Below are 22404 nucleotides of genomic sequence, written 5' to 3'. Positions count from 1 at the left end.
CCATCTCACCCACATTATCTCTAACGGCAGGACCAGCCAGGCTACATCCTGACGCCTGCTCTGGAAAGCATCACTGACACTGTGACGTAAAGGACTGTTAGCGCCCAGCAGGTCAGTGCATTCACAGACCACAACAAAGGAGTTTCAGGCAATTCAGATGCTCAGCCGCTTCCACGATGACTCTCTGTTACAGTGACTTTCATTTGATACATCACTTCACTATGGAAAAGGACACCATGTGGTGAGGGATACTGATGAATGTGTGTCTCCTCCTTTAATGTGATCATTCATTCGTTCATTCATTCATTCATTCACTCATTCATTCATTCATCTACAGAACCTGCTTCATCGGCTGTTGCAGGTCGAGATTTGCTGTAGCCTATCCCAGCCGAGGCAGGGTACACTCCAGGCGCGACACCAGTGCACCACAGAATCACAAATAGACATACAAACACGCAGACACTCACATCTCCCCACATCTTCTTGGGAGACGAGCAAATTAACCTGAAGCGCATGTTATTTGGAGGTGGGAGGAAGCCGGAGAACCCGGAGAGAACCCATGCAGACACAGGGAGAACATGCGAATTCTGCACAGAGCAGGACTCAAACCTGGACCCAAACTTTGCTGTGTGGCAAAACCGCTAACCACTGCGCCAATGTACCGCACTTACGTGATTAATTAATTGTAATAAAGTTATAGATATGTTAAAAAAAAATTAATTTATTTCTTTGACTGTGAAGCAATTTGAAATGAAGAGATTGACGGACACTCCGTAAAAATGATAACTTAATTAACTAGGAGGACATTCAGAAGACCAAATACCTTATCAAAGGCTGAACAATCTCAATTAAATTAAACCAATGGCTTCTACCTTCAGGATGCTTGCAATGTTAAAGGGTTAATAGAGCTAAACAGGAGTGTTATGCCTAGGTGGAGGAATACACTCCTCTGAACACCAAACCAGTTCATGTCAGCAGCCATTGTCCTGACTGGAATGATTACAAGTGCATTTTATAGATTCGTACCATGAAAGTAAATGTTTCAAGTTATCAAAAGAGGCTATGATCAGTGGTCATGGTCACTGCAGATTAAGTTACAGCTTCAGAAAATAAAGCTACTTAATAGAGGATGTCTTGAGAAGTTCAAACCTCACCTGACGAGTGGCAGGGGGTTTCCTCTGACTCTGCACTCAAGACGAATTGGACTTCCTTCTGCCACCTCCTGACTCTTCAACTTCTGAAGGAAGCAAGGAGGAGACAGCAGTCCGTGGGTCATTGGAGCTCCAGACTGTGGGTACCTTGCAGAAACTGCCACTCCCATCGAGCCTCCAGGTAGAGTTCTGTCTTGTTGCCTGGGCTGTGCCTCGTCTTGCTGGCTTCGGGGCAGAGAGGGAACTGAGGCTGAGCCCTGAGGGGCTGGTCTCCGGCTCCGTGGAGACAGATAGCCACTGTCAGGAGAGGACGAGTCCTCCTCCACCTGCTGCTCCGGGTGAGCAGAGGCTTTGAAGATGGAGGACAGCTCCTCGATGAACGTAGCAGCCCGGCTACAGAACTCAGTGGCTGAAGCTGTCCGATCATTCATCTCCGAGCCTTCATGGACCAGCCTGGGTTTGTCCTGCTTATAAACAGGCTGAATCGGCTTGTGGCGATCAACCTTCTCCGCGGAGAATGGACGTTCACTAGACACCTGCACTGGTTTGCTGAGGGGGGTGTTCTGGTTAGATGGAACTAGAACTGCTGCATTATCATCTGGACAAGGGGTTTTTGTCTGATGCTGAAGATCTGGGCCTGTGCCAAGGTTTTCACTAGTATGAGAGGTCACGGGAAGAGAGGGGACATGTTGGAGAGCCTGCTCCTGGGATGAAGGATTAGTGAGGCCTGGGTCTTCACATTCAAATGGGTCACCAAAGGCCTCCCGGGCTATATCCAGGCTACGGTTAATCTCTTCTACACTCAAGAAGGCGGTAAGATCAGCAAAGTCTCCATCTCCAGAATCCAGCTCTGTCCCTGAGTCCAGGTATAGTTCCCCATCAGAAGATGCCTCAGAGAACACCCCTCCATCGGCCTCCAGAGTCCTGCCTCCTGCCACATCCTTCAGCAGCAGAGAGATGGGGAGTGGCTGGTTCCAACTCCCGTCCTGCATCCTGAAATACACATGAACCATCATCAACCAGCAAATTCCACACATAATCATGCACACATCACAACTGAAACCCTACATGAGATAACTGACCAACAAGTGGGGTCAGGATTAAAATAGAGATTTCACAATAGTGCCTCATTTGTTCTCACAGCCATAGCTGGCAGCATGACTCAGGCCAATGCTGCTTGGACACAGATGGATAGTATGAGCAAAGACCTTAACTGGGGTCATAGTGAACAGGACCGGTATCTCTTACTATATCTGATTTTATTGGGATATATTATCATCTCTGTTTTCATCGGTGCATTCATTACATATACTGTATGACTAACTCCGCATTAGCACAGCGTTAGGGTTAAAACAGACAACTAATTAAAAAGAAAGATCTGATTTAAATGATTTTTTTAAAACTTAGAAAAATAAAGTTTTTCTACCAGTCAACCATTCACTTAATCAACGGGTTCTCAGTTTGGATGTAAACACTGATATTATTGTTAGGTTTACCTTTGTAGTAATCAAGGCATTTTAGTACTGTACAGAAAGTCATTGTAAAAAATATATCCAATATACCAGACTGAAAGTCAGCTCAGAAGTCTGAATTTGCTCGCACCACAAATTTCTATCATCTTTCATGATTTAAACATAAATGTGGTTGCAGCATCCATGTATGTGATGTTGTTTAAGTTTAAACAAGTATTTTAAAATTCCAAAATTAGTGCCTCCTCTTATCTGTTCTCTTGAGATGCTGACTTCAGACATTCAGCATGTTGTCAGACTGCTGGTGCAGATACAAGCATGACAAGGTGTGACGCTGTGCGCCTCATGGCGTCCTGAAGGCCAGCTGTTGTTATTTTTAATCTCCTGGGCTATGTTTCACAGCAGCAGCACAAACTCGACCACCCTGATCTTTGGAGAGGTGGTCGAATTCACCGTTAAACTCACAAGTACACATGAACACAGTCCTAAATTTCCCAGTTTGGGATAAATAAAGTATATCTATCTATCTAACATGCAGTACAGATTGGGTTAAAGCCTTACAAGAAGACGAGCAAAGACTGTCTCTTAAAAGTAGTATTATATGAAGAGAACAAAAATAACGGGACAGTGGTGATCAAATATTCATGTGGAAAATTTATACACTGAGAGTCACAGACTCTTAAAAACTGTCAATGCTGTCAAAGTTTCCACTAAATACACTTCTCTTCAAGATATAATAGATGTTATTAAGTTAACATCAATTTTTATTGTGACTAATGTATGTATTTTCACATTATTAATTGTGAAAATATTGACATTATTATTATTACATTATTAATTGATACATGATATACACAGTATGTACAGTATATGTACAGTATGTATACAGTGTGTATATATATATATATATTTATGATATTTATATATCATAAAACTAAAAAAACAGATTGAACCCTACCTGATAACCTGTTATTTCTTCAAATGCTTTCTCCTGGTTTTGTGCTTCCAGGGTTGTCGCTGTATTCAGTAAGACTGAACCAAAAAGAAGCTCTTCTTTCCAGGAGAGCAGCCTTATTGGTCAGGCGATCTGCGGGATCTCTCAGGTTCAGGGTCCAACTGCGTTCTGCCTCTGCAGTGGCCTGCTGTCCCATCTGTCCCGGTCTCTACTTCTCACTGTGTTGGGCTATATTTGGCTGCAGCTCAGATTTCACAGCCAGGATATTGGCAAGAAGAGAGGGTGTTATGGTAGTCCTGGGGAAGAGGCGGTTGTAGTACAAAAAACAGTGCATCTTGCTGTAAAATTTAACATCACACACATGTCAGTAATAAGATAGTTGTACCGGGGTCCATGAAACATTTGGGTTCCTTACTGAACATGAGCCAATGAGTAGTTCTGTAGAAATAGCTGTAAAATTCTTTTTTAAATTCACTGTAATCATAAAGATATTTCCTTTACCAGTTTACCAGTGTAAACTTATATACAGTATATGAAACAACAGATCAGACACAATAATGAAGACAATGATTTTGAATGACTGGTGAATGCAATAGTACCTTTTTTAATGTAAAGAATGATAATTTTTTTGCAAAAGTTGTGAATAAATGTATGTAAAATATAAGGATGGAAATTCTACCTGAGGAGCACGCAAGATCAAAATGTTGGCTGTGAGTTGGCTGTTGCCCTGCCGGTCAAAGGTCACCAGGCAGAGGTCCAGCATACAAGTGTAGGTTTTTACTTCAGTTCAGATTCCAGAAAATGTTGCAAGTCTGAGTGTGTGCTTGACATAAATGAAACAGAATGCCATAGCTTCCTTAGCTTTTTGATAATTTCCATTGAAAATTTCCATCTCATCGTCTTCATGCATTTATCTAATGTTGTGCTTATTGTGGGCAAAGACATAACAGTCTTTAATGACATGTACATTTTTAAAAGAGTGGGGCAGAGCTGTCAACTGATCACCACCTGGTGGTGAGTTGGGTCCGTTGGTGGAGGAAACCTTTGTATAGACCTGGTAAGCCCTGGAGTGGACTGGGAACGTCAGGAGGAGGACTCTGTCCGCGAGGCCTTCAGTTCACACCTCCGAAGGAGCTTCTCGTGCATCCCTGTGGAGGCTGGGGGCATCGAACCTGAATGGTCGAAGTTCAAAGTTTCCGTGGCTGAAGCTGCAGCTGAGAGCTGTGGTCTCAAATTCTTGGGTGCCTCAAGGGGCGGTAACCCTCGAACACCGTGGTTGACCCCGGTGGTCAAGGAAGCCGACTGAAGAAGGAGGCCTTCAGGGGCATGTTGTCCCTGGGGACTCCTGAAGCAGTTGCAGGGTACCGACGGGCCACGAGGACTACAGCCTCGGCTGTGATGGAGGCAAAACAGAGGGTGTGGGAGGAGTTCGGAGAGGCCATGGAGAACGGACGGCACCGGCATTTCTTCCACGATACCATACCAAGTCTATATATATATATATATATATATATATATATATATATACCCATAAAACATTCAACATTTCACAACACAAATGTTATGAATCTCATTATTAAATGTCAATCTTTGTCATTCATTCATCTTCTTGTAGACAAGACGATGGTAATCGTCTTGTCTTCAGCCACTTATCCAAAAACAGGTCGTTTTACACTGGAGCCTATCCCTGACTGCAGGCGAGAGGTGAGGTACACCCTGGACAAACTACCAGTTCATTGCAGCCCCACACAGACAGACAAACACCCTCTCATTTATCTGGATCATAGCTTCCCAGGTGCAGCTAAAAATTAATGACATGGATATTTGTAAAATAGAATTTCACTCACCTGTTTTTTGTATCTGTGAAACAAGTCTGACAAGTTGTTATACCTGCTTGGGTTTATCTCTTCCTGCTCATGCTTGTAAGTGATCAGCATACAGACAATGTAGTTCAGACAATGTGTCGTCTGGATTCACAGCCACTGACTTTAACCATGATATAATGGATTAACATACACAACATAAGCCTCCAGCCCACTGTTATTGGTGTACAATAACAAAAAGGCTTCATTGGAAGTGTCATTTAATAGGTGTATGCATTGTCTCTGTTGAATAAGGCGCCGAATAAATGATAAATAAAGCCTACAAATAGTCACTTGGAGGTAGCAGTTTAATTACTGTATATAATTTTAAACTCTTATAAAGTGATTCACTTAAATAAAAGATAAAAAGAGGTCAAGAAAACCTTTTCACCACAGACTGCAATGGTCTTGGACATGTGTGACATTTTTGGAAGAATAAATCTAATTTATGAATAATATTTTTTCATTTCAGTCTACGATCCACTAATAGTCGGAGGGAACTGTTGCATAAGAGTAGCCAGGTGCAAAAGGTGCAGGTAAGTTGTACTCCTCGGGTAACCTGTCATTAGTAGCATCAGTAGAAGGATATTGTGGGCTGTGAGTTTTGTATCTTGTGATCATATGATTCTGGTTTTCAGTGTCTCCACCCTCATACGTCACCATCACATCATTCTCTGATAATCTAAACTCCTTCAGCAAATCTGTCTTCACTGGAAGTTTTTTCTTGAGATCATCTGTCTGACTGATGAGTGACGGCTTTGTTTCCTGATTCTTTGCAGGCTGGATATTGGCACAGAATGGGTATTCAATGTCTATGGGTGAGCCGGGACTTTCAGAGACTGTCCCGACAAAAGTCTGTTTCTGCGTCAGTGGACGAGTAGCAGTCCGAGCAGGGAGGTCAGGAGGCAAGTTGGATGGAGGGTTAGTGGCCAAAAATATTTTCCTTGGCTTTGGCATAGGCTGGAAATTATAATCCTGACACAAACAGAATAGAAAGCTGTCAAACAAAAGTATTCTTCAGTGTTACCATACCTGCTCAAACTGCACAATTAATAGAGATAAAAATCAAACAATCATAACTGATTGACCATTTTTTGACAGAAATATTCTGCTAATTCCTGACAAAGGTATTTAATGGCAGGAACCTCAGAGCTGAAAGGGTATTGTTTAGTAGATCTGAGGCCTGACAATGAACTGAAACAATCCAACATTCTACAAAAACTGCAACAACAGATAGACAGAAATCTCTCAAGTGGAGGAATCAAAACTGGTTACATTTGGAAGAGGATTATGTGTTCATAAGGAAATGCGAGTATAGTTCATCTTAAGAATCTAAGGAAGTAAAAGTGTCAACCCTTAATTAAATTTTTTGTACATTGACATTGAAGAAAATTTCACTCATCATTACCAAGGTAGGCTGAAGGGCGGTGACCCAAGAACATTCTCCTCCCACACTGGGGTTAAATCTGTTGGACTGGCTGTTCAGAGTTGGGACGGTCGGGCTCCTCAGGTTATTTGTTGGATAAGGGAGGACTAGTGAGATGTCTTCTTGTGATCCTGGGGGGCCACTTCTCAGACTCAATGAAGGGTTTGGTTGTAAACTTTCATCATGACTGGAATGTTTCTGAGGGAATAACTGTTGTTCTGCAAATAGTTCTGCATGGACCATCTTGTCGCTTGAGTTCTTAGAGAGAAAAACAGAGCATAATGCTGAATTACGCTCTTTGCAAATAAGATGGTCTGAAATAGTAACAGTGACTTTCAACCTTACATGCAGGCAGGTTCAATGCCTGCAAATATGTAGTCCTAATGCCGCCGTTTCATTCAAAAGTACAGAGTTTATGAGCAAGATGAATAAAACAACATAGAAATTACAGAGCTGCATGCTTGCAGGGTATTAAACCATCTATCTACCTGTCCGCAAGCGACGGTCAACACCTCCATATAAGGTATGATGGGAGTCTTTCGGTGGTGATCCACCAGGTCCTGCAGAAACCGGTGGCGGATCTTTTCCCCTACTATTACGTAATGGCCATCTTCAAAGGCATTGATCTTGTAATGTCTGCAGCGGTCCCTACCCCTGAGAGGACAGAGGATACGACAAGGGGAGTGAGCATTGGATGACCTTACACTGTGAAATAAACTAGTTTACATTGTGCAAACACACACTGGTAGGAGAGGGTGTAGCCAACCCTGCTCTCACTGACTCGGATGAGGAAGTATCCGGGAGATTTGAACATCAGCAGCTCCTCTGCCTTCCTGTAAAAACAATTAAAATCTCTGTTCATACGTGCACTTTTCCAATTTTTCCAAGATAAAGTGATCTGGGGACTTTTAGTGAGTCGTGACATGTGAACTCAATCTGGAATCAGATTTTAATTAAAATCATTGTGGGAATTTGTCATCAAAGGATTTATAGGAAATGACTTTCAGCACATATCAAATTGTTCTCATGCAGGAACTCAACTAAATGCAAAATTCTGACAAACACTACATTAAATCAACCACTGAGGTTCATCCTGGGTTCAGGCCAATTAATGAAAGAGTTTCCCAGTAGAGGTTTCCATAACAACTGAGCTTATGGTATGTTGGACTTGCTGTACGGAACCAGAATAGTTTTTGTTTATTTGAAAGCCTTTCCTTATAAAATAGAGCATTGACCTTTCACAACAAACAGTCAAGCTTCACTGAGAAAACATTTTAGGAAGTTGGGCCGAAAATAATGATTCCTCTGTTTATTTTGTTGTCCGGAACTTCCTAAAAATTATTTACTTCTTGAAAATGACAACTTTGGACATTCCACATTTTCCTGTTTAACTTCAATTTGGTTATTATGCATAAAGCAGAGTAAAAAACATGTTTTCTAATGTAAATGACATACAGGAAACAACCTCTGCTTGCTGGGAAACAACACTTATTTCTTGATTATTTACCACAGCACTCCACATTCCTCCTTGTCACCTTCCACCGCCACACTGACTTAGTGATCTTACTTCCTGGAGATAGTTCCGTGAAACCATTCCGGGACGACATCATTTCTCGTGACAGACTGCAGTTGGGAGCCTGGAAACCAGGTTAAAGCAGCACGCTGTCCTTGTAACGACTGACCCCAATCCATGAGTCACCTCAGGAGTCACCTCAGTCAATCCTCCGTTCTCTTGACAAACGCATGCAGCAGACAGACCTGCATGTTATTTACCACTCCCTGAGGTTATACATAAGATACATGAGTCTGTTCAGAACAAAACTGGATCAATTTGGTTTAAGTCTTCAGTGTTCAGTTCCTCTTTCAGTTACACACTGGTGAACTGTTGTAGAAAATGGTGTGATTTGTTCTGAGGTTCATTTTCATGAAGTCTTGAATAATCTTGTAACCCCCATGATGTTCTCTAAAATCACTTTACAACTCAGACGGAAGAATGACTTTCTTGTAGTTTGTTGGTTAAATTTTATATTTTGAGTTTGAATGTTTCAATAGTGAAAAATGAGAGGAAGTCCTCCAAAATATATTTGTCAACGCTCTCAGCAAAAGTTTACTCACCTTGTCTGGCAGGTCTGTGCAAAAATATGACAGCAGACGTGATTCACCAACAAGAGCTGTTTGGGGTGGAGCAAAAATTACATCCTTGTAAGGTGTTTTACTGCCCCTTCATTTAACAAGAAAGAGCAGCGCAGCCTAGTGCAGGAAACAAACAGCAGCATGATGTCATTTAAAAGGGATACAACAAAGTGCATGACAAAACTACAGGTGTATCCCAACATAATGGAAAAAATGTCAGTGAAATTTGGATCTATTAGACCCAAATTTCACTGACATTTTTGGGATACACCTGTAGATATTTTTTTCTTCGGCTTGTCCTTAGTAAAACAGGTCACAGATAAAGTATCCTACAACTAGATAAGACACATGGATTTTTGTTTTGTTGTAAAGATCTAGAAAGGAAAATGGCCTTCTTATATTAGTTGTTTAAATAGGAAGAATTAAGTTTTTCAGATTCATAAACTTGGTTTTGAATGTGTTAACAACTCAACAATCTCCATTTGATAAAATGTTATAAGTCAGGATCAAATTTCAAACACAAATCTCAAGAAATCAACAGAAATAAGCTGAAACACTTTTTTTTAAAGAATATAATTTTTAATAAATCAGAAGTACACATATCTACAAAAGATGTAGATCAATAAGATTTATGAAGTACAATCATTGTAGATTTTATTTACAATTGCTAAAGTATTTATTTCCCATGAAAATCAGTGACAAAATCCAAATTTAGTCAAGGGATGCCTGTCAACAGATCGGCAAAATTCATAAATGAAATGACTTATAGATAATTCTGTTTCAAAGAGGAATCACTCTTATTGTACAAAACCAAATTTAAGTCTAACCTTTTTTTTAATCAAATGATGAACTGGAATAATCTGTGAGAACCAGTTAAACAATCCCCAAGATCAGTTATTCAGATCCACAGGTTTCCACCGATACAGTAGAAGTTTTCATAACATCTTTGGGACAAGATTTGCTCACACTGAAACATCTGAGTAGATCTCAATGAGCTCTAATTTTCTATTCTGTCATCTGAACGGCTCAAAAAAGCAAATAGAACAGATTTCTAATCATTTCTCATCTCACATAAAACCTTTCAAGTCAAGCTTTTTGAGTTTTACACATCTTTAATTCAGATGGCCAAAAGAAGACATGGGGTTTCTCTGGGGGGAGCAGCTGGGGTACCCAAAAACATCAATGTTTATGCAACTACATAAAAAACTAGAAAAAGTTACACATCAGTTCATGGAAACTGGAATGTAGAACGTCTCTACATCAAAGGCAATCTGTATATTTCACCATGCAAACTAAAATGACAGGTTCAGTGCTCGGATGTTTTTAGGAAGCCCAGATAGGGTACATAGAAAAACTGGTGCATGAATATTCTTGCTTACAGTGAAGACTCACAACAAAAACAGACAAAAAATTTTAAGATTTTTTTTTTTCTTCAACAGAAACAACAAAGGAAAAGTGCATCATCAATAAGAATATTAAAGGGCACTTTGTCATTTTGGTGCTTTTTGTTTCATTCCATAAATACTGCTACAGCACAGCCCCTATCTAAGGCCCAGAAACAGTGGTGTGCTTGTTCCCCCAATGGAACCCATAACTGGAAGAATGAATACTAGTTCTTGCATCACTGTGCCACTGTTGTATACTGCATTTCCTCCATGTATCAAGCAGTTTTAAGTATGATGATGCATCAAGTGCATCAGATTGCATCCACCTCACACCTATCACATTGCTCTTACCCATAGAGATTGCAATACAAAAATAAGGTAAGCAACTACCAAATCAACCTGTGTGCCCTTAAAACAAGTGTTCTTTTTCAAGAACCCCATCTTACTGCAACCGTGTGAACAGTTAAGACATATACGTTAGATTGCACATTAAAGTGTTCACGAGAGGAATGGAATGTGTCAGCATCAGAAGTCAATCGAAGGACTTGAGGTGTGAAGAACTGCTGCCTCAAAGGGTGATAACTAAAACACACTGGCAGTATTGTTTCATGTGGATTCATAATACTAATAACATATTGATATGTTGCTGTCATATTATTGCCTTTATATGTAAACTTGAAGGACTACCAGTCAGTACTTGAATGTCACGTAATTGATCAAAAACCAGCAGGTTTGTGCTCTAATGATGAATTTGAGAGGAGCCCGGTGGTTGGTAACCTTTGGTGAAGGTCACATTCAGGCTGCTTTTAGTAATGAAGATCAAATAAGTGCAACATCACCAGATGACACTGACCTCCAGTAGAAAAAACAAGATAGGCCACAGACTCAGTAAGTCGTAAAGCTTCATCTCTGTATAGGAAAGTCTTTAAAAGTTATTAAAATGATGAATAACTGTAAAAAGATTTCAGATTTACTATGTGAAAGAGGCCACACGAGTTAGGTTCACAGGTGATGGGAGAAGATGAGTAAACCAAGGGAGTGGTAACCATTTTTCCTATAAGATAACCACGCAACAGAAAGACAAAAAGATGAAGGAAGACAAGAAAAGCAGGAAAAGAGTTCAGCGTGGGCTCTGTCCAGTTCCGTCCAGTGGGGGACACAGTTAAGGCAATGGCGGCGACTGACTCTCCTGTCTCCTCACAGGAGCGTGCAGCGGAAGAAACTGCTCTTCTTGGGTCGTTCTGTAATCTTTACACCTTGAGTGCTGCCTTGCGGGGTGTTACCCTCCTACAAGACACATAAATATGAGAAAAACACAAATACAAGAGACCAAAGACAAGCATTCATCCGAGCTTCTGCTTTCTTGCTTCTTACCAACTTCTTGTCCATTTTTGCTTTGATGTCTCTGGCGAGGGTTAAGAAGGCCTGCAGAACAAAAACACATTAAAAAATGAAGCAGCACAGTAATGGCAGCACTCGGAAGACAACATTAAAATACTTGTGTATTCAAATTTCGGACAGGCAGACCTTGAAATAAGTGACCAAATCAGACATGAATAATTGTGCCTCAATACCATTAAATTTATCATGAAGCAAGCAAATATAAACGTTAGGACAGTAAAGAAGATCATGTCATGTTAAACTGACATATTTTAGATGTAGGGATGAAGACTAAGTGGGGAGGTAATTGTAATTTTCATATTTTTCATCAACTAAATCTTATTCAGTTTCTTTAAATAAATTCAACAGAAATTGCAAACATGTTTATTTCAGCATATGATTCAGATTCTGGAATAAAGTTGATTTCTAAGGGGTTGAAAATCTGACGTGTAGTGATCCATTATCCACAAAAGAGAAGTGGGAGAAAGAGGCAAACATTGAGCTACCAGTGGATGAATGGAGGAAGTAATGAGCAGCAGCGGAAAACAACTGGCTCTTTATGTTGGACAGGATATGAATGGAAAAACATCACAAGACTTTTTATTACACAGCACAAAAAATATCAAAATACAAATTGTTCTAGACTTTGCAGTGCAAATGAAGTCAACCACTTTCATTTTTAGTTGTCCGATTATCAAACCTTACAGGGAGGAGATTGGATGATGGACAGACAGTATTGAGGGTGAACTATTAACATTTACCTTTAAGGTCCTATATTTGGGGAAATTTACAAAAATACATTGATGATGTTCATTACAATTAAAAAAGCCACAACCAGAAAATGGATGGAGACAGTGGTACCTAAGGTTGAGGCCTGGGTTGAATTGACGCAGACACAGACGTTGAAAAGTTACATGATGTTGGAGTTGTTTCAGTGCATTGTTATAGATAAATATACATATTTTTCTATTCTATTCTACTCTAAGGACAAATGGTAAAAACTACTGAAGGATGAATTTGTCTCTAGGTTCACATTCATCCAGGTCGAGGTAAATCAAGAAGAGAAAACCCACTGGACTTGCTTTAGGTTGGCTGGAGACATTTTATGTTTGGGATGATGCAAATAAAACTGAACTGAATTAATTGTGGAGCTCTATTTTAGTTTGCCTCTTCTTTCAGTCATTTATTTTTGTGCAGACTATTTTTTGCACGCGCGCACGCACGCATGCACGCACACGTGTATGTATGGGTGTGCATGTGCGTGTGTCTGTGTATGCCTGTACCATTCTTTTTGTTTTTACAAACTTATTGCAATAGAAAAATGTCAGTGACGAGGATTTAAAGCACATGTGTCAAACTCAAGGCCCGGGGGCCAAATGTGGCCCGCTACATCATTTTATATGGCCTAACCCTAACCCTAGTGAGTGCATAAAAGGTCAGAGTGTCTAAAAATAAATAGGCCAAAAGTGTTTTGACCAAAACTACATGTCCCACAATGCAGTAAAAAAGCCCATTTTAACTTTGACAAAAATGTTTTGAACAAACTTAACGTCCTAACTTGTGTCTGATGTTATTTTCTTTGTTCACTTGGATAGTTTGGTCCTTGATTGATGGAGTTTTGCGGGTTTAATAACCTAACAAATATAACAGAGCAACAAACATATTTTTTGTACAGCTGTACTGTTTGTAACTTGAATAAGTATTAAACTTAAGAGTTATTTAACATTAAGAAATAGTTACATTTATTTTACATTACACTGACTTGCACTTAGTTACATTTATAGGTTATATCCCGCCCTTTGAGGACAGCCATTATGTTAATGTAGCCCTTGAGGAAAATTAGTTTGACACCCCTGATTTAAAGGAACTAGTCACAACAATTCGGTTGTCCCTAGCAAAGAAGCTCCTTAACATCAACACTAAGTAGTCTCAAATGTACAGTAACCTCTCCTCCAAAAATTAATCTTTTTGTTTTACAATTTTTGAACAAACTAAATAACAAAGACGCAAAGACACCGAATAACTGCAATTCCAAAATTGTTAAACTATTACTATTAGCTCTACAATTATTTTATTATTATTATTATTACAATTAATTACTCGACACATATGGGGTCGCCAAAAGCAAATCAGTTTTAGTACAGAACTTTAAAAGCAGCAAATAATACAATCCTGAACCATTACAGACAAAATTTGCGACCCTTTCTCAAGCCACACATACAAAGTTGGTCACTTCTTGCAATAATTAATAACATGAACAAGAAAGTGTAAACTCACATTCTCCACATTGATGTTTGCCTTTGCACTCGTCTCCATGAACTTGATACCATACTCAAGCGCCAGCTGACAGCAGGAGGAGACACACAACAGCACTCAAATAATAAGCATGATCTCCAGGAGAGTCACTCACGTATATTTTATCAAGGTCCATCTACGTTTATTATTCATACAGTCAACTTCATCACCTTCTCTCCTCTGTCTTTGGACACCTGTCGCTTGTCATTGACATCACATTTGTTCCCGAGGACCATCCTTTCCACATCTGCTGAAGCGTGCTGCAGAAGGACAAGTTCACACACAGGAAATTCATAAAAATATACACGAACAGGACTTGTTCCCAAGAGTCCTTGCTCTGATGCATTCAATTTATAAAAATTATTTAATTCAACAATTATGTGTCAATAATCCACTACGCAAAATACTTTAGAATTTCTTGAAGACCCCCAATACAGATAATATAACTAAACATCACATGACGGACAAAATGAAAAACGCTTCACCTCTTCTATGTTGCGTATCCAGTTCTTGATATTGTCAAAGGACTTTTCATTGGTAATGTCATACACTAACATGATGCCCTGAAGAGAAAATACAAGAAAACAAAGACAACAATGAAATTATCACTTACTATTGTGATTTAATTAGCTCGTAATTCAAACTAGAAGATCAAGTCTCTAATGTGATTTTCCAGATTTTATAACAACAATCATGAGTCAAGAATCACATGATTCTGCAGCCTCAAGTAAAAGTATGACATTCGAATAACAAAGGGAATAGCAACCATTTAGGCTTGTGAAACACAATATCAAGATCCAAGCATCAGGTTAAACCCGAGTTAATGGAGAGCTAACAAAAGCCTCCACTGACTGACTGATAAAGCGTCTGATTTCCAAAGTGGATACAAAATAGTACCAACAACAATGTTGGGTGTGATTCAGGGAGTTTAATGCTGCAGTGCATTCATCAGACAGATCCCAGATGTAATCTGCACGACTGCAAGAGTTATGAAAGCTGAAGATGCAACATACCATGGCCCCTCTGTAGTAGGCTGTTGTGATTGTCCTGAATCTTTCTTGTCCTGCTGTATCCCTAAATTGAAAACATAAACATTGTAACTTGTATTTAGTATGCACTTATAGTAATTACTGAAATCATATCATAATAGCAGAAGAATTTATGGTAGTCTGTGAATATTCCATTTTAAACACTAAGCATCTGATGAAAATAAAGCTGCAAAATCAACCCTCTGGCTTCCTTTTTACCCTTTTTGGTGACACACTGGATACGAGTTACCACTTAATCCAAGAGTCAGCAGAACTTGTTGAAAAATGCTAATTCAGCAACATTCAGGGCATGTGAGATGGATCAAATAGCCACAAACTGCAGCTTCTATGGGTCTAAACACAGACTAGTTGGACACTTTTTCCTACTAGAAACATTAAAGACACCCAGACAGGAGGCTGCTATGACAGATTTAGAATACTTTCACACAACTTAAAACACACACACACACACACCTTTTGGAATAAATATCCTCTCCTTTGGATTTGATCTTTGTTCAAAACACATCACAAGCTATCATTGCATTGAAACCACTCAAATTCAGGTCTGAATCTTCTTCATTTGGGCTTGGGTGAGAATAGCCCAGCAACTCCCCCTGTTATCCTTAATTTCAGGTCACACTGATGGTCAGAGGATAAAACGAATCTGGTACTGCAGTATTCACCATGAGTTACTGATTCTGGATGACAGAAATTTCACAAGCCTATTGGCTTCTACCCGTCAGTCCTTTATTTTTCAGATGTTGTTGTTGATGTAGAATTTGTGATAATAGCGATCACTTATCATCAATCTTGATACTTATTAATCTTTATCTTTCCATAATTGAAAACCAAGTTGATGTAATCTGTCCACAATTAATTTGATTCATTTATTGAAGTGTTAATGTTATTATATAGTATTTGTTTGGTAAGAAGTAAGCTCCCTCTTGAACACCAAGCTACATATGCCTGTTGTTCATCTCTAAATGTTTGTTCTCCCACATCAGTCAAATGGTAAAGTGAAATGACTGACGTTATGATTAATGTATAGAACCTAAATAGACAAATTATGATTATCTTACCATATCTGTAGCTTGATTTTCTTTCCATCTAATTCTATTGTTCTGATTTTGAAGTCAATACCTGAGGGAAAAGCAAAGTCACATCACTCACAATTGAAGCACACCCACTGGCAGACACCGACTCACTCAGCATCCCACTGATAATAACATTAATGATTTATGAAGCGTACAGGGATAATTAATACTTTCTGTAACTTTGGCAGCCAGTATGGGAAGCTGACTGTATGAAAAATGACACTACCATCGCTCCCTGTCAACTCTGGGACGCTAGCTTGCCTTCATGATTAAAAAACTCCGGATCGAGCTTCTGTTTGGTTTCAACACCTACCGTGCTTAAAAATATGTGAACCCACAGTACAGCCTATTTAAAATTATTGTCGGTTCTGTCAAAGACCAAACACACAACAATTATGCCGCTTCCTGACCAGCCACTACAAGATGAATGCTAGCCAGAAAAGTTAGCAACATATTAGCATGACGGGTTGGGCTACTCCTAGTCCACTTCTCATCATAAACAATACTGACAAACGTTTTTCACCCACCTATAGTTGAGATAAATGTTGAGTTGAAGGCATCCTCTGAAAATCTAAATAGCACACAGGTCTTTCCGACGCCTGAATCGCCAATTAAAAGTAGTTTAAACAAGTAATCGTAAGTCTTCGCCATGTTATTAGTTAGCTTACTACTGCGGATATCCCCGCCCTGTGTGACGTCATTATTTATATGTTTCCTGTTGGTCCAATCAGCTGCCGTTCTTCTCTGTCGTCGTGGCTCCGGAAGTCCGTTGTCACCAGTTGGCTTAGTTTAAATGTACCGGACGTGTACAGTCATTCGATATAATTTATTAACTAGTCGTTTGTAAGAGCAAATACAACAATTTTGAAAATTAATTGCTTGGAAATTTGCTTGGGTTGTTTGTGTTGTATGAAATTAAAATCGATTCTTGTCTTAAAGTTCATTTTGGTAATTTAATCATTAACAAATATAGACGGACCCCGATCAAAGAAACCCCCAACTAATTAAACAAGAACTGTTTAAAGACCGGTAACACCAGAGATCACACAGTGGGAGCATAAAGCACTGCACATGCACGGCAATTAATGTTTCCCCTGTCAGTGTGGATGACGTCAGTACTAGTTTAAAGCAGACCTTTATTGTTGTATTGATGTTAAAATTAGTTTTTCCAAAAATGCCAGCAACCAACCAGCATGACCAGTTCATCCACCTGTCTGGTGAGATCCCGCCTCCAGGAACATCGATCATTGACGTCCATCCAGCTGGATCTGCAGAGGCGCACTTCACTTGTTTTCATTTGTACTGTACGAAATAAGAACCTGAGGAAAAATGTCTGTAAGTACATTTTAAATTGTATTGTAAATTTTACGTTGTATTTCTTGTAGCTTGAAATGTTGGATTTATGGAATAGACAGTGAACTGCTCCTAGGGGTTGTTTTTGTTATCATTAAATAAAAATGATGGAATGTTTAAATATAAAGACAGAGGCATACTAAAGAATTGATAAATGTGCTGGACGTTATGAGACAAGTTCACTGTATTGATAAATCAGTAGATCTACTGTTTTGGGTATATTGATAAATCAGTAGATCTACTGTATTGGGTATACAGATACGTATTAGGTTTGAACTTGCCCGGACTTGTCTTGGCCGCACTGGTTGCAGTTCACTCATCGGACTGTAGGGAGCAGTAGAGTCTTCTTCTTTTCCTTTCGGCTTTTCCCTTCAGGGGTCGCCACAGCGAATCAATTTCCTCCATCTAGCCCTGTCCTTTGAATCCTCTTCTCTCACACCAACTACCTTCATGTCTTCCCTCATTACATCCATAAACCTCCTCTTTGGTCTTCCTCTAGGCCTCCTGCCTGGCAGTTCAAAACTCAGCATCCTTCTACCAATATATTCACTATCTCTCCTCTGGACATGTCCAAACCATCTCAGTCTGGCCTCTCTGACTTTATCTCCAAGACCTCTAACATGTGCTGTCCCTCTGATGTACTCATTCCTGATCCTATCCTTCCTGGTCACTCCCAGAGAGAACCTCAGCATCTTCATCTCTGCTACCTCCAGCTCTGTCTCCTGTCTTTTCTTCAGTGACACTGTCTCTAGACCAAACAACATCGCTGGTCTCACCACAGTTTTGTACACCTTTCCCTTCATTTTAGCTGAAACTCTTCTATCACACATCACACCTGACACTTTCCTCCACCCGTTCCATCCTGCCTGGACACGCTTCTTCACCTCTTTTCCACACTCTCCATTGCTCTGGACTGTTGAGCCTAAGTACTTAAAATCCTCCACCTTCTTGATCTCTTCTCCCTCTAACCTCACTCTTCCACTTGGGTCCCTCTCATTCACACACATGTACTCTGTCTTACTGCGGCTAACCTTCATTCCTCTCCTTTCCAGGACAAACCTCCACCTCTCTAGCTTCTCCTCCACCTGTTCCCTGCTCTCACTGCAGATCACAATGTCATCTGCAAACATCATCGTCCATGGAGATTCCTGTCTAACCTCGTCTGTCAGCCTGTCCATCACCATGGCAAACAAGAAGGGGCTCAGAGCTGATCCCTGATGCAGTCCCACCTCCACCTTGAACTCCTCTGTCACACCTACAGCACACCTCACCACTGTCTTACAGTCCTCATACATGTCCTGCACCGTTCTAACATACTTCTCTGCCACTCCAGACTTCCTCATACAATACCACAGTTCCTCTCTGGGCACCCTGTCATAAGCTTTCTCCAGATCTACAAAAACACAATGCAGCTCCCTCTGGCCTTCTCTGTACTTCTCTATCAACATCCTCAAAGCAAATACTGCATCTGTAGTACTCTTTTTTGGCATGAAACCATACTGCTGCTCACAAATGTTCACTTCTGCCCTTAGTCTAGCTTCCACTACTCTCTCCCATAACTTCATTGTATGGCTCATCAGCTTTATTCCTCTGTAGTTGCCACAACTCTGCACATCTCCCTTGTTCTTAAAAATGGGCACCAGCACACTTCTCCTCCATTCCTCGGGCATCTTCTCACTATCTAAGATCCTGTTGAACAACCCAGTCAGAAACTCTACCGCCACCTCTCCTAGACACTTCCATACCTCTACAGGTATATCATCAGGACCGACTGCCTTTCCACTCTTCATCCTCTTCAATGCCCTCCTCACTTCATCCTGACTAATCTTTGCTACATCCTGGTCCACAACAGTCACCTCTTCTAGTCTTTGTTCCCTCTCATTTTCTACGTTCATCAACTCTTCAAAGTACTCTTTCCATCTTCCCATCACACTACTGGCACCTGTCAATAGACTTCCATCCCTATCCTTAATCACCCTAACCTGCTGCACGTCCTTCCCATCTCTATCTCTCTGTCTTGCCAACCGATATAGATCAGTCTCTCCCTCCTTACTGTCCAACCTAGCATACAAGTCATCATAAGCTTCTTGTTTGGCCTTTGCTACCTCTACCTTCACCTTACGTTGCATCTCCCTGTACTCCTGTCTACTCTCCTCAGTCCTCTCAGTGTCCCACTTCCTCTTGGCTAACCTCTTTCTCTGTATACACTCCTGTACCTCCTCATTCCACCACCAAGTCTCTTTATCTACTTTCCTTCCAGATGACACACCAAGTACTCTCCTACCTGTCTCCCTGATCACATTAGCTGTAGATGTCCAGTCATCTGGAAGCACCTCCTGACCACCCAGAGCCTGTCTTAACTCCTTCCTAAAAGTCATGCAACACTCTTCCTTTTTCAGCTTCCACCATTTCGTCTTCTGCTCTGCCTTTGCCCTCTTCATCTTCCTCACCACCAGAGTCATCCTACACACCACCATCCTATGCTGTTTGGCTACACTCTCACCTACCACTACTTTGCAGTCACTGATCTCTTTCAGGTTACACCGTCTACACAAGATGTAGTCTACCTGTGTGCTCCTACCGCCACTCTTATAGGTCACTCTATGTTCCTGCCTCTTCTGGAAGAAAGTATTCACTACAGCCATTTCCATCCTTTTTGCAAAGTCAACTACCATCTGTCCTTCTGCGTTCCTCTCCTGGATACCAAACCTGCCCATCACCTCCTCATCACCTCTGTTTCCTGCACCAACATGTCCATTGAAGTCTGCTCCAATGACAACTCTCTCACTTCTAGGCATGCTCTGCATCACTTCATCAAGGTCCGACCAGAATTTCTCCTTCTCCTCCAGCTCACATCCTACCTGTGGAGCATACCCGCTAACAACATTGAACATCACACCTTCTATTTCTAGCTTCAGACTCATCACTCTATCTGACACTCTTTTTACCTCCAGGACATTCCTAACAAACTCCTCCTTCAAGATAACTCCTACTCCATTTCTCTTCCCATCTACACCATGATAGAACAACTTGAACCCTGCTCCTAAAGTTCGAGCCTTGCTACCTTTCCACCTGGTCTCCTGGACACACAGTATGTCTACCTTCCTCCTCTGCATCATGTCAACCAACTCTCTACCTTTTCCTGTCATAGTTCCAACATTCAACGTCCCTACTCTCAGTCCTATACTCTTGGTGTTCCTCTTCTCTTTCTTCGTGCGAACGCACTTTCCTCCTCTCCTTCTTCGACCAACAGTAATCCAATTTCCACCGGCGCCCTGTAGGTCAACAGCGCCGATGGCGGTCGTTGTTAACCCGGGCCTCGACCGATCCGGTATGGAAGTCATAGGTTTGATTCGCATCTTTGATTTGGCAAAAGTTTTACGCCGGATGCCCTTCCTGACGCAACCCTCTGTATTTATCCGGGCTTGGGACCGGCACAATAAGACACTGGCTTGTGTCCTCTTGTGGCTACATTTGTAGGGAGCAGTAGAGTAAAATAAAAAAAGAAAGGAATTTGTGAATAAGTGAAATAAAATAAGATTTACAACACGTAATAGATGGATATTGTTGTGATCATCTTGTCTTTCCGTTCAAAGGACCTGATGTACCCCAGTTTTACCAAGGAGCGGACGAGACACAAGAAGAAGAGGCTGGTCCAAGGTCCTAACTCTTACTTCATGGATGTAAAATGTTCAAGTGAGGACTGAGCAGCACATCGTGGTTCCTTAATGTGAGAACTTCTGTGTGTTCATTAAACATGTGGATGTTCCCCAGGCTGCTACTGCATCACCACTGTGTTCAGCCATGCCCACACAGTCATCCTCTGTGCAGGCTGCTCTTCAATCCTCTGCCAGCCCGCTGGGGGCAAATGTCGATTAACTGAAGGTGAGGAAAAACCAAACAATGTCTTCCATTTGCCTGTTGTTCATGGGATGAGATGTTGAAATGTTTGATTTTGTCCAGGCTGTCGCTACCGACGAAAGCCTTCCTGAAGAGAAATCTGTCAAATCACCTCAGATAGCAGAAGCATCAGAATAGAAGATGGGTAAAGACATCTGAGACTCAGTGTCCAGTCTGAAGGTGGAAAAATATCTTAATCATCGTTTCGTTGATTGAGGGGCTTTATAAACGCAAGCAAAACTTAATAATTTGAGTATAGAGTATGTCATATGACATATGTCATATGTCAGTGGTCCCCAACATTTTTTGCGTCACTGCCCGGTCTTCATTTGCTCAATAATCGTTAATGACGCCAGGACAGCTTTAGTCTAATAATATATCATCAAGGTTTTATGTAAAATGCAAACATCAACAAACAACAAACCTTTTTTTCATAAATTGATAATCAACATCTCCATAAAGAATATAATTGTAAAAAATAATTATATTAAAAACTCGATTGAAGGGACTGCACTGACCAGTTTAGTTTTCTTTACGGTCACTGCAGAAAATCCCACTTCACAAAGACAGGAAAATGGAAATGGAAACAGGGTTTTCGATACTTTTTGGGCGATCTCAGGATAATCTGCCTTGACTTTAATCCAGAACACTGGTGAAGTTGTGGGTGCTTAATTTAGGGGTAATGGCTGGTAACCTGTCACGTGACTGAGACCTGTCAAGCGGGACAGACACAGATTCGTCTATGCGTCATTCTGCAAAGACGTCACTTTTCAAAATAAAACATCTTTCAGATTCCAAAATAAATGAAACAGAAGTAATGTAAATTATTTAGTTCTTTCTGTGCGGTACCAAATGACCCACAGACCGGTACCGGTCCGTGGCCTAGGGGTTAGGGACCACACATATACATCACATTGAGTAGGTAATATCAGGTTGATGTGGGGCATTTATTTAAAGACAGTTATTTAAAGAT

General features: G+C 40.7%; 4 protein-coding genes across 9 annotated transcripts in view; 1 reads left to right on the top strand and 3 right to left on the bottom strand.

Moving 5' to 3' along the window:
• palld (palladin, cytoskeletal associated protein) overlaps positions 1 to 3725 on the bottom strand; it is a 57522-nt gene extending 53797 nt beyond the window's left edge. For 2 of the 4 annotated variants that reach the window (XM_068318882.1, XM_068318885.1), the window contains exons 1-2: positions 3579 to 3725; positions 1155 to 2144 (exon numbers count right to left, since the gene is read on the bottom strand). In XM_068318882.1, the coding sequence (XP_068174983.1) occupies positions 1155 to 2143 (989 nt within the window). In that variant the 5' untranslated portion in view covers position 2144; positions 3579 to 3725. The remainder of the gene's footprint in view (positions 1 to 1154; positions 2145 to 3578) is intronic. The other 2 variants (XM_068318884.1, XM_068318883.1) reach the window with 1 other exon arrangement.
• Positions 3726 to 5705: 1980 nt separating this feature from the next.
• hsh2d (hematopoietic SH2 domain containing) lies at positions 5706 to 9002 on the bottom strand. 3 transcript variants are annotated; one of them, XM_068320089.1, is made up of 6 exons: positions 8979 to 9002; positions 8431 to 8594; positions 7607 to 7696; positions 7352 to 7517; positions 6846 to 7121; positions 5706 to 6412 (listed from the first exon to the last, which is right to left on the bottom strand). In XM_068320089.1, the coding sequence occupies exons 2-6, from the start codon at positions 8553 to 8555 to the stop codon at positions 5921 to 5923; spliced, it is 1149 nt and encodes a 382-aa protein (XP_068176190.1). In that variant the 5' UTR covers positions 8556 to 8594; positions 8979 to 9002; the 3' UTR covers positions 5706 to 5920. The 3 variants fall into 3 exon arrangements, with proteins under 3 accessions (XP_068176190.1, XP_068176189.1, XP_068176191.1); XM_068320088.1 differs by lacking the exon at positions 8979 to 9002 and having other exon boundaries at positions 8431 to 8796; XM_068320090.1 differs by lacking the exon at positions 8979 to 9002 and having other exon boundaries at positions 5710 to 6412; positions 8371 to 8552.
• Positions 9003 to 9562: 560 nt separating this feature from the next.
• On the bottom strand, positions 9563 to 16848 carry LOC137598604 (ras-related protein Rab-8A). The gene is made up of 8 exons (XM_068318948.1): positions 16706 to 16848; positions 16164 to 16224; positions 15070 to 15130; positions 14542 to 14619; positions 14227 to 14316; positions 14039 to 14104; positions 11756 to 11806; positions 9563 to 11668 (listed from the first exon to the last, which is right to left on the bottom strand). The coding sequence occupies exons 1-8, from the start codon at positions 16827 to 16829 to the stop codon at positions 11579 to 11581; spliced, it is 621 nt and encodes a 206-aa protein (XP_068175049.1). The 5' UTR covers positions 16830 to 16848; the 3' UTR covers positions 9563 to 11578.
• A 510-nt stretch (positions 16849 to 17358) lies between these two features.
• LOC137598605 (small ribosomal subunit protein eS27-like) lies at positions 17359 to 22335 on the top strand. The gene is made up of 4 exons (XM_068318949.1): positions 17359 to 17513; positions 21128 to 21227; positions 21306 to 21416; positions 21495 to 22335. Exons 1-4 carry the CDS (start codon positions 17508 to 17510, stop codon positions 21521 to 21523), a joined length of 246 nt encoding a protein of 81 aa, XP_068175050.1. The 5' UTR covers positions 17359 to 17507; the 3' UTR covers positions 21524 to 22335.
• The last annotated feature ends 69 nt before the right edge of the window (positions 22336 to 22404 follow it).

Source organism: Antennarius striatus, chromosome 7 (genome assembly GCF_040054535.1).
Source record: "Antennarius striatus isolate MH-2024 chromosome 7, ASM4005453v1, whole genome shotgun sequence".
In the NCBI taxonomy this organism is placed as follows: domain Eukaryota; kingdom Metazoa; phylum Chordata; class Actinopteri; order Lophiiformes; family Antennariidae; genus Antennarius; species Antennarius striatus.
This window is presented reverse-complemented; position numbering and strand designations above follow the sequence as displayed.

What these genes read in the sequence shown, in the direction of transcription:
- hsh2d (XM_068320089.1), bottom strand. Translation starts at nt 8,555, where the DNA reads ATGGATTGGGGTCAGTCGTTACAAGGACAGCGTGCTGCTTTAACCTGG. An exon ending in CACGGAACTATCTCCAGGAA is followed by an intron (nt 7,697 to 8,430) that starts GTAAGATCACTA and finishes TTGTTTTTACAG; the next exon opens with GAAGGCAGAGGAGCTGCTGA. An exon ending in CCGCCCTTCAGCCTACCTTG is followed by an intron (nt 6,413 to 6,845) that starts GTAATGATGAGT and finishes TGTTTGTGTCAG; the next exon opens with GATTATAATTTCCAGCCTAT.
- LOC137598604 (XM_068318948.1), bottom strand. Translation starts at nt 16,829, where the DNA reads ATGGCGAAGACTTACGATTACTTGTTTAAACTACTTTTAATTGGCGAT. An exon ending in CCAAAGACAGAGGAGAGAAG is followed by an intron (nt 14,105 to 14,226) that starts GTGATGAAGTTG and finishes TCCTGCTGTCAG; the next exon opens with CTGGCGCTTGAGTATGGTAT. An exon ending in CAAACATCAATGTGGAGAAT is followed by an intron (nt 11,807 to 14,038) that starts GTGAGTTTACAC and finishes TTTGTTCTGCAG; the next exon opens with GCCTTCTTAACCCTCGCCAG.
- LOC137598605 (XM_068318949.1), top strand. An exon ending in CATGGATGTAAAATGTTCAA is followed by an intron (nt 21,228 to 21,305) that starts GTGAGGACTGAG and finishes GATGTTCCCCAG; the next exon opens with GCTGCTACTGCATCACCACT. An exon ending in CAAATGTCGATTAACTGAAG is followed by an intron (nt 21,417 to 21,494) that starts GTGAGGAAAAAC and finishes GATTTTGTCCAG; the next exon opens with GCTGTCGCTACCGACGAAAG.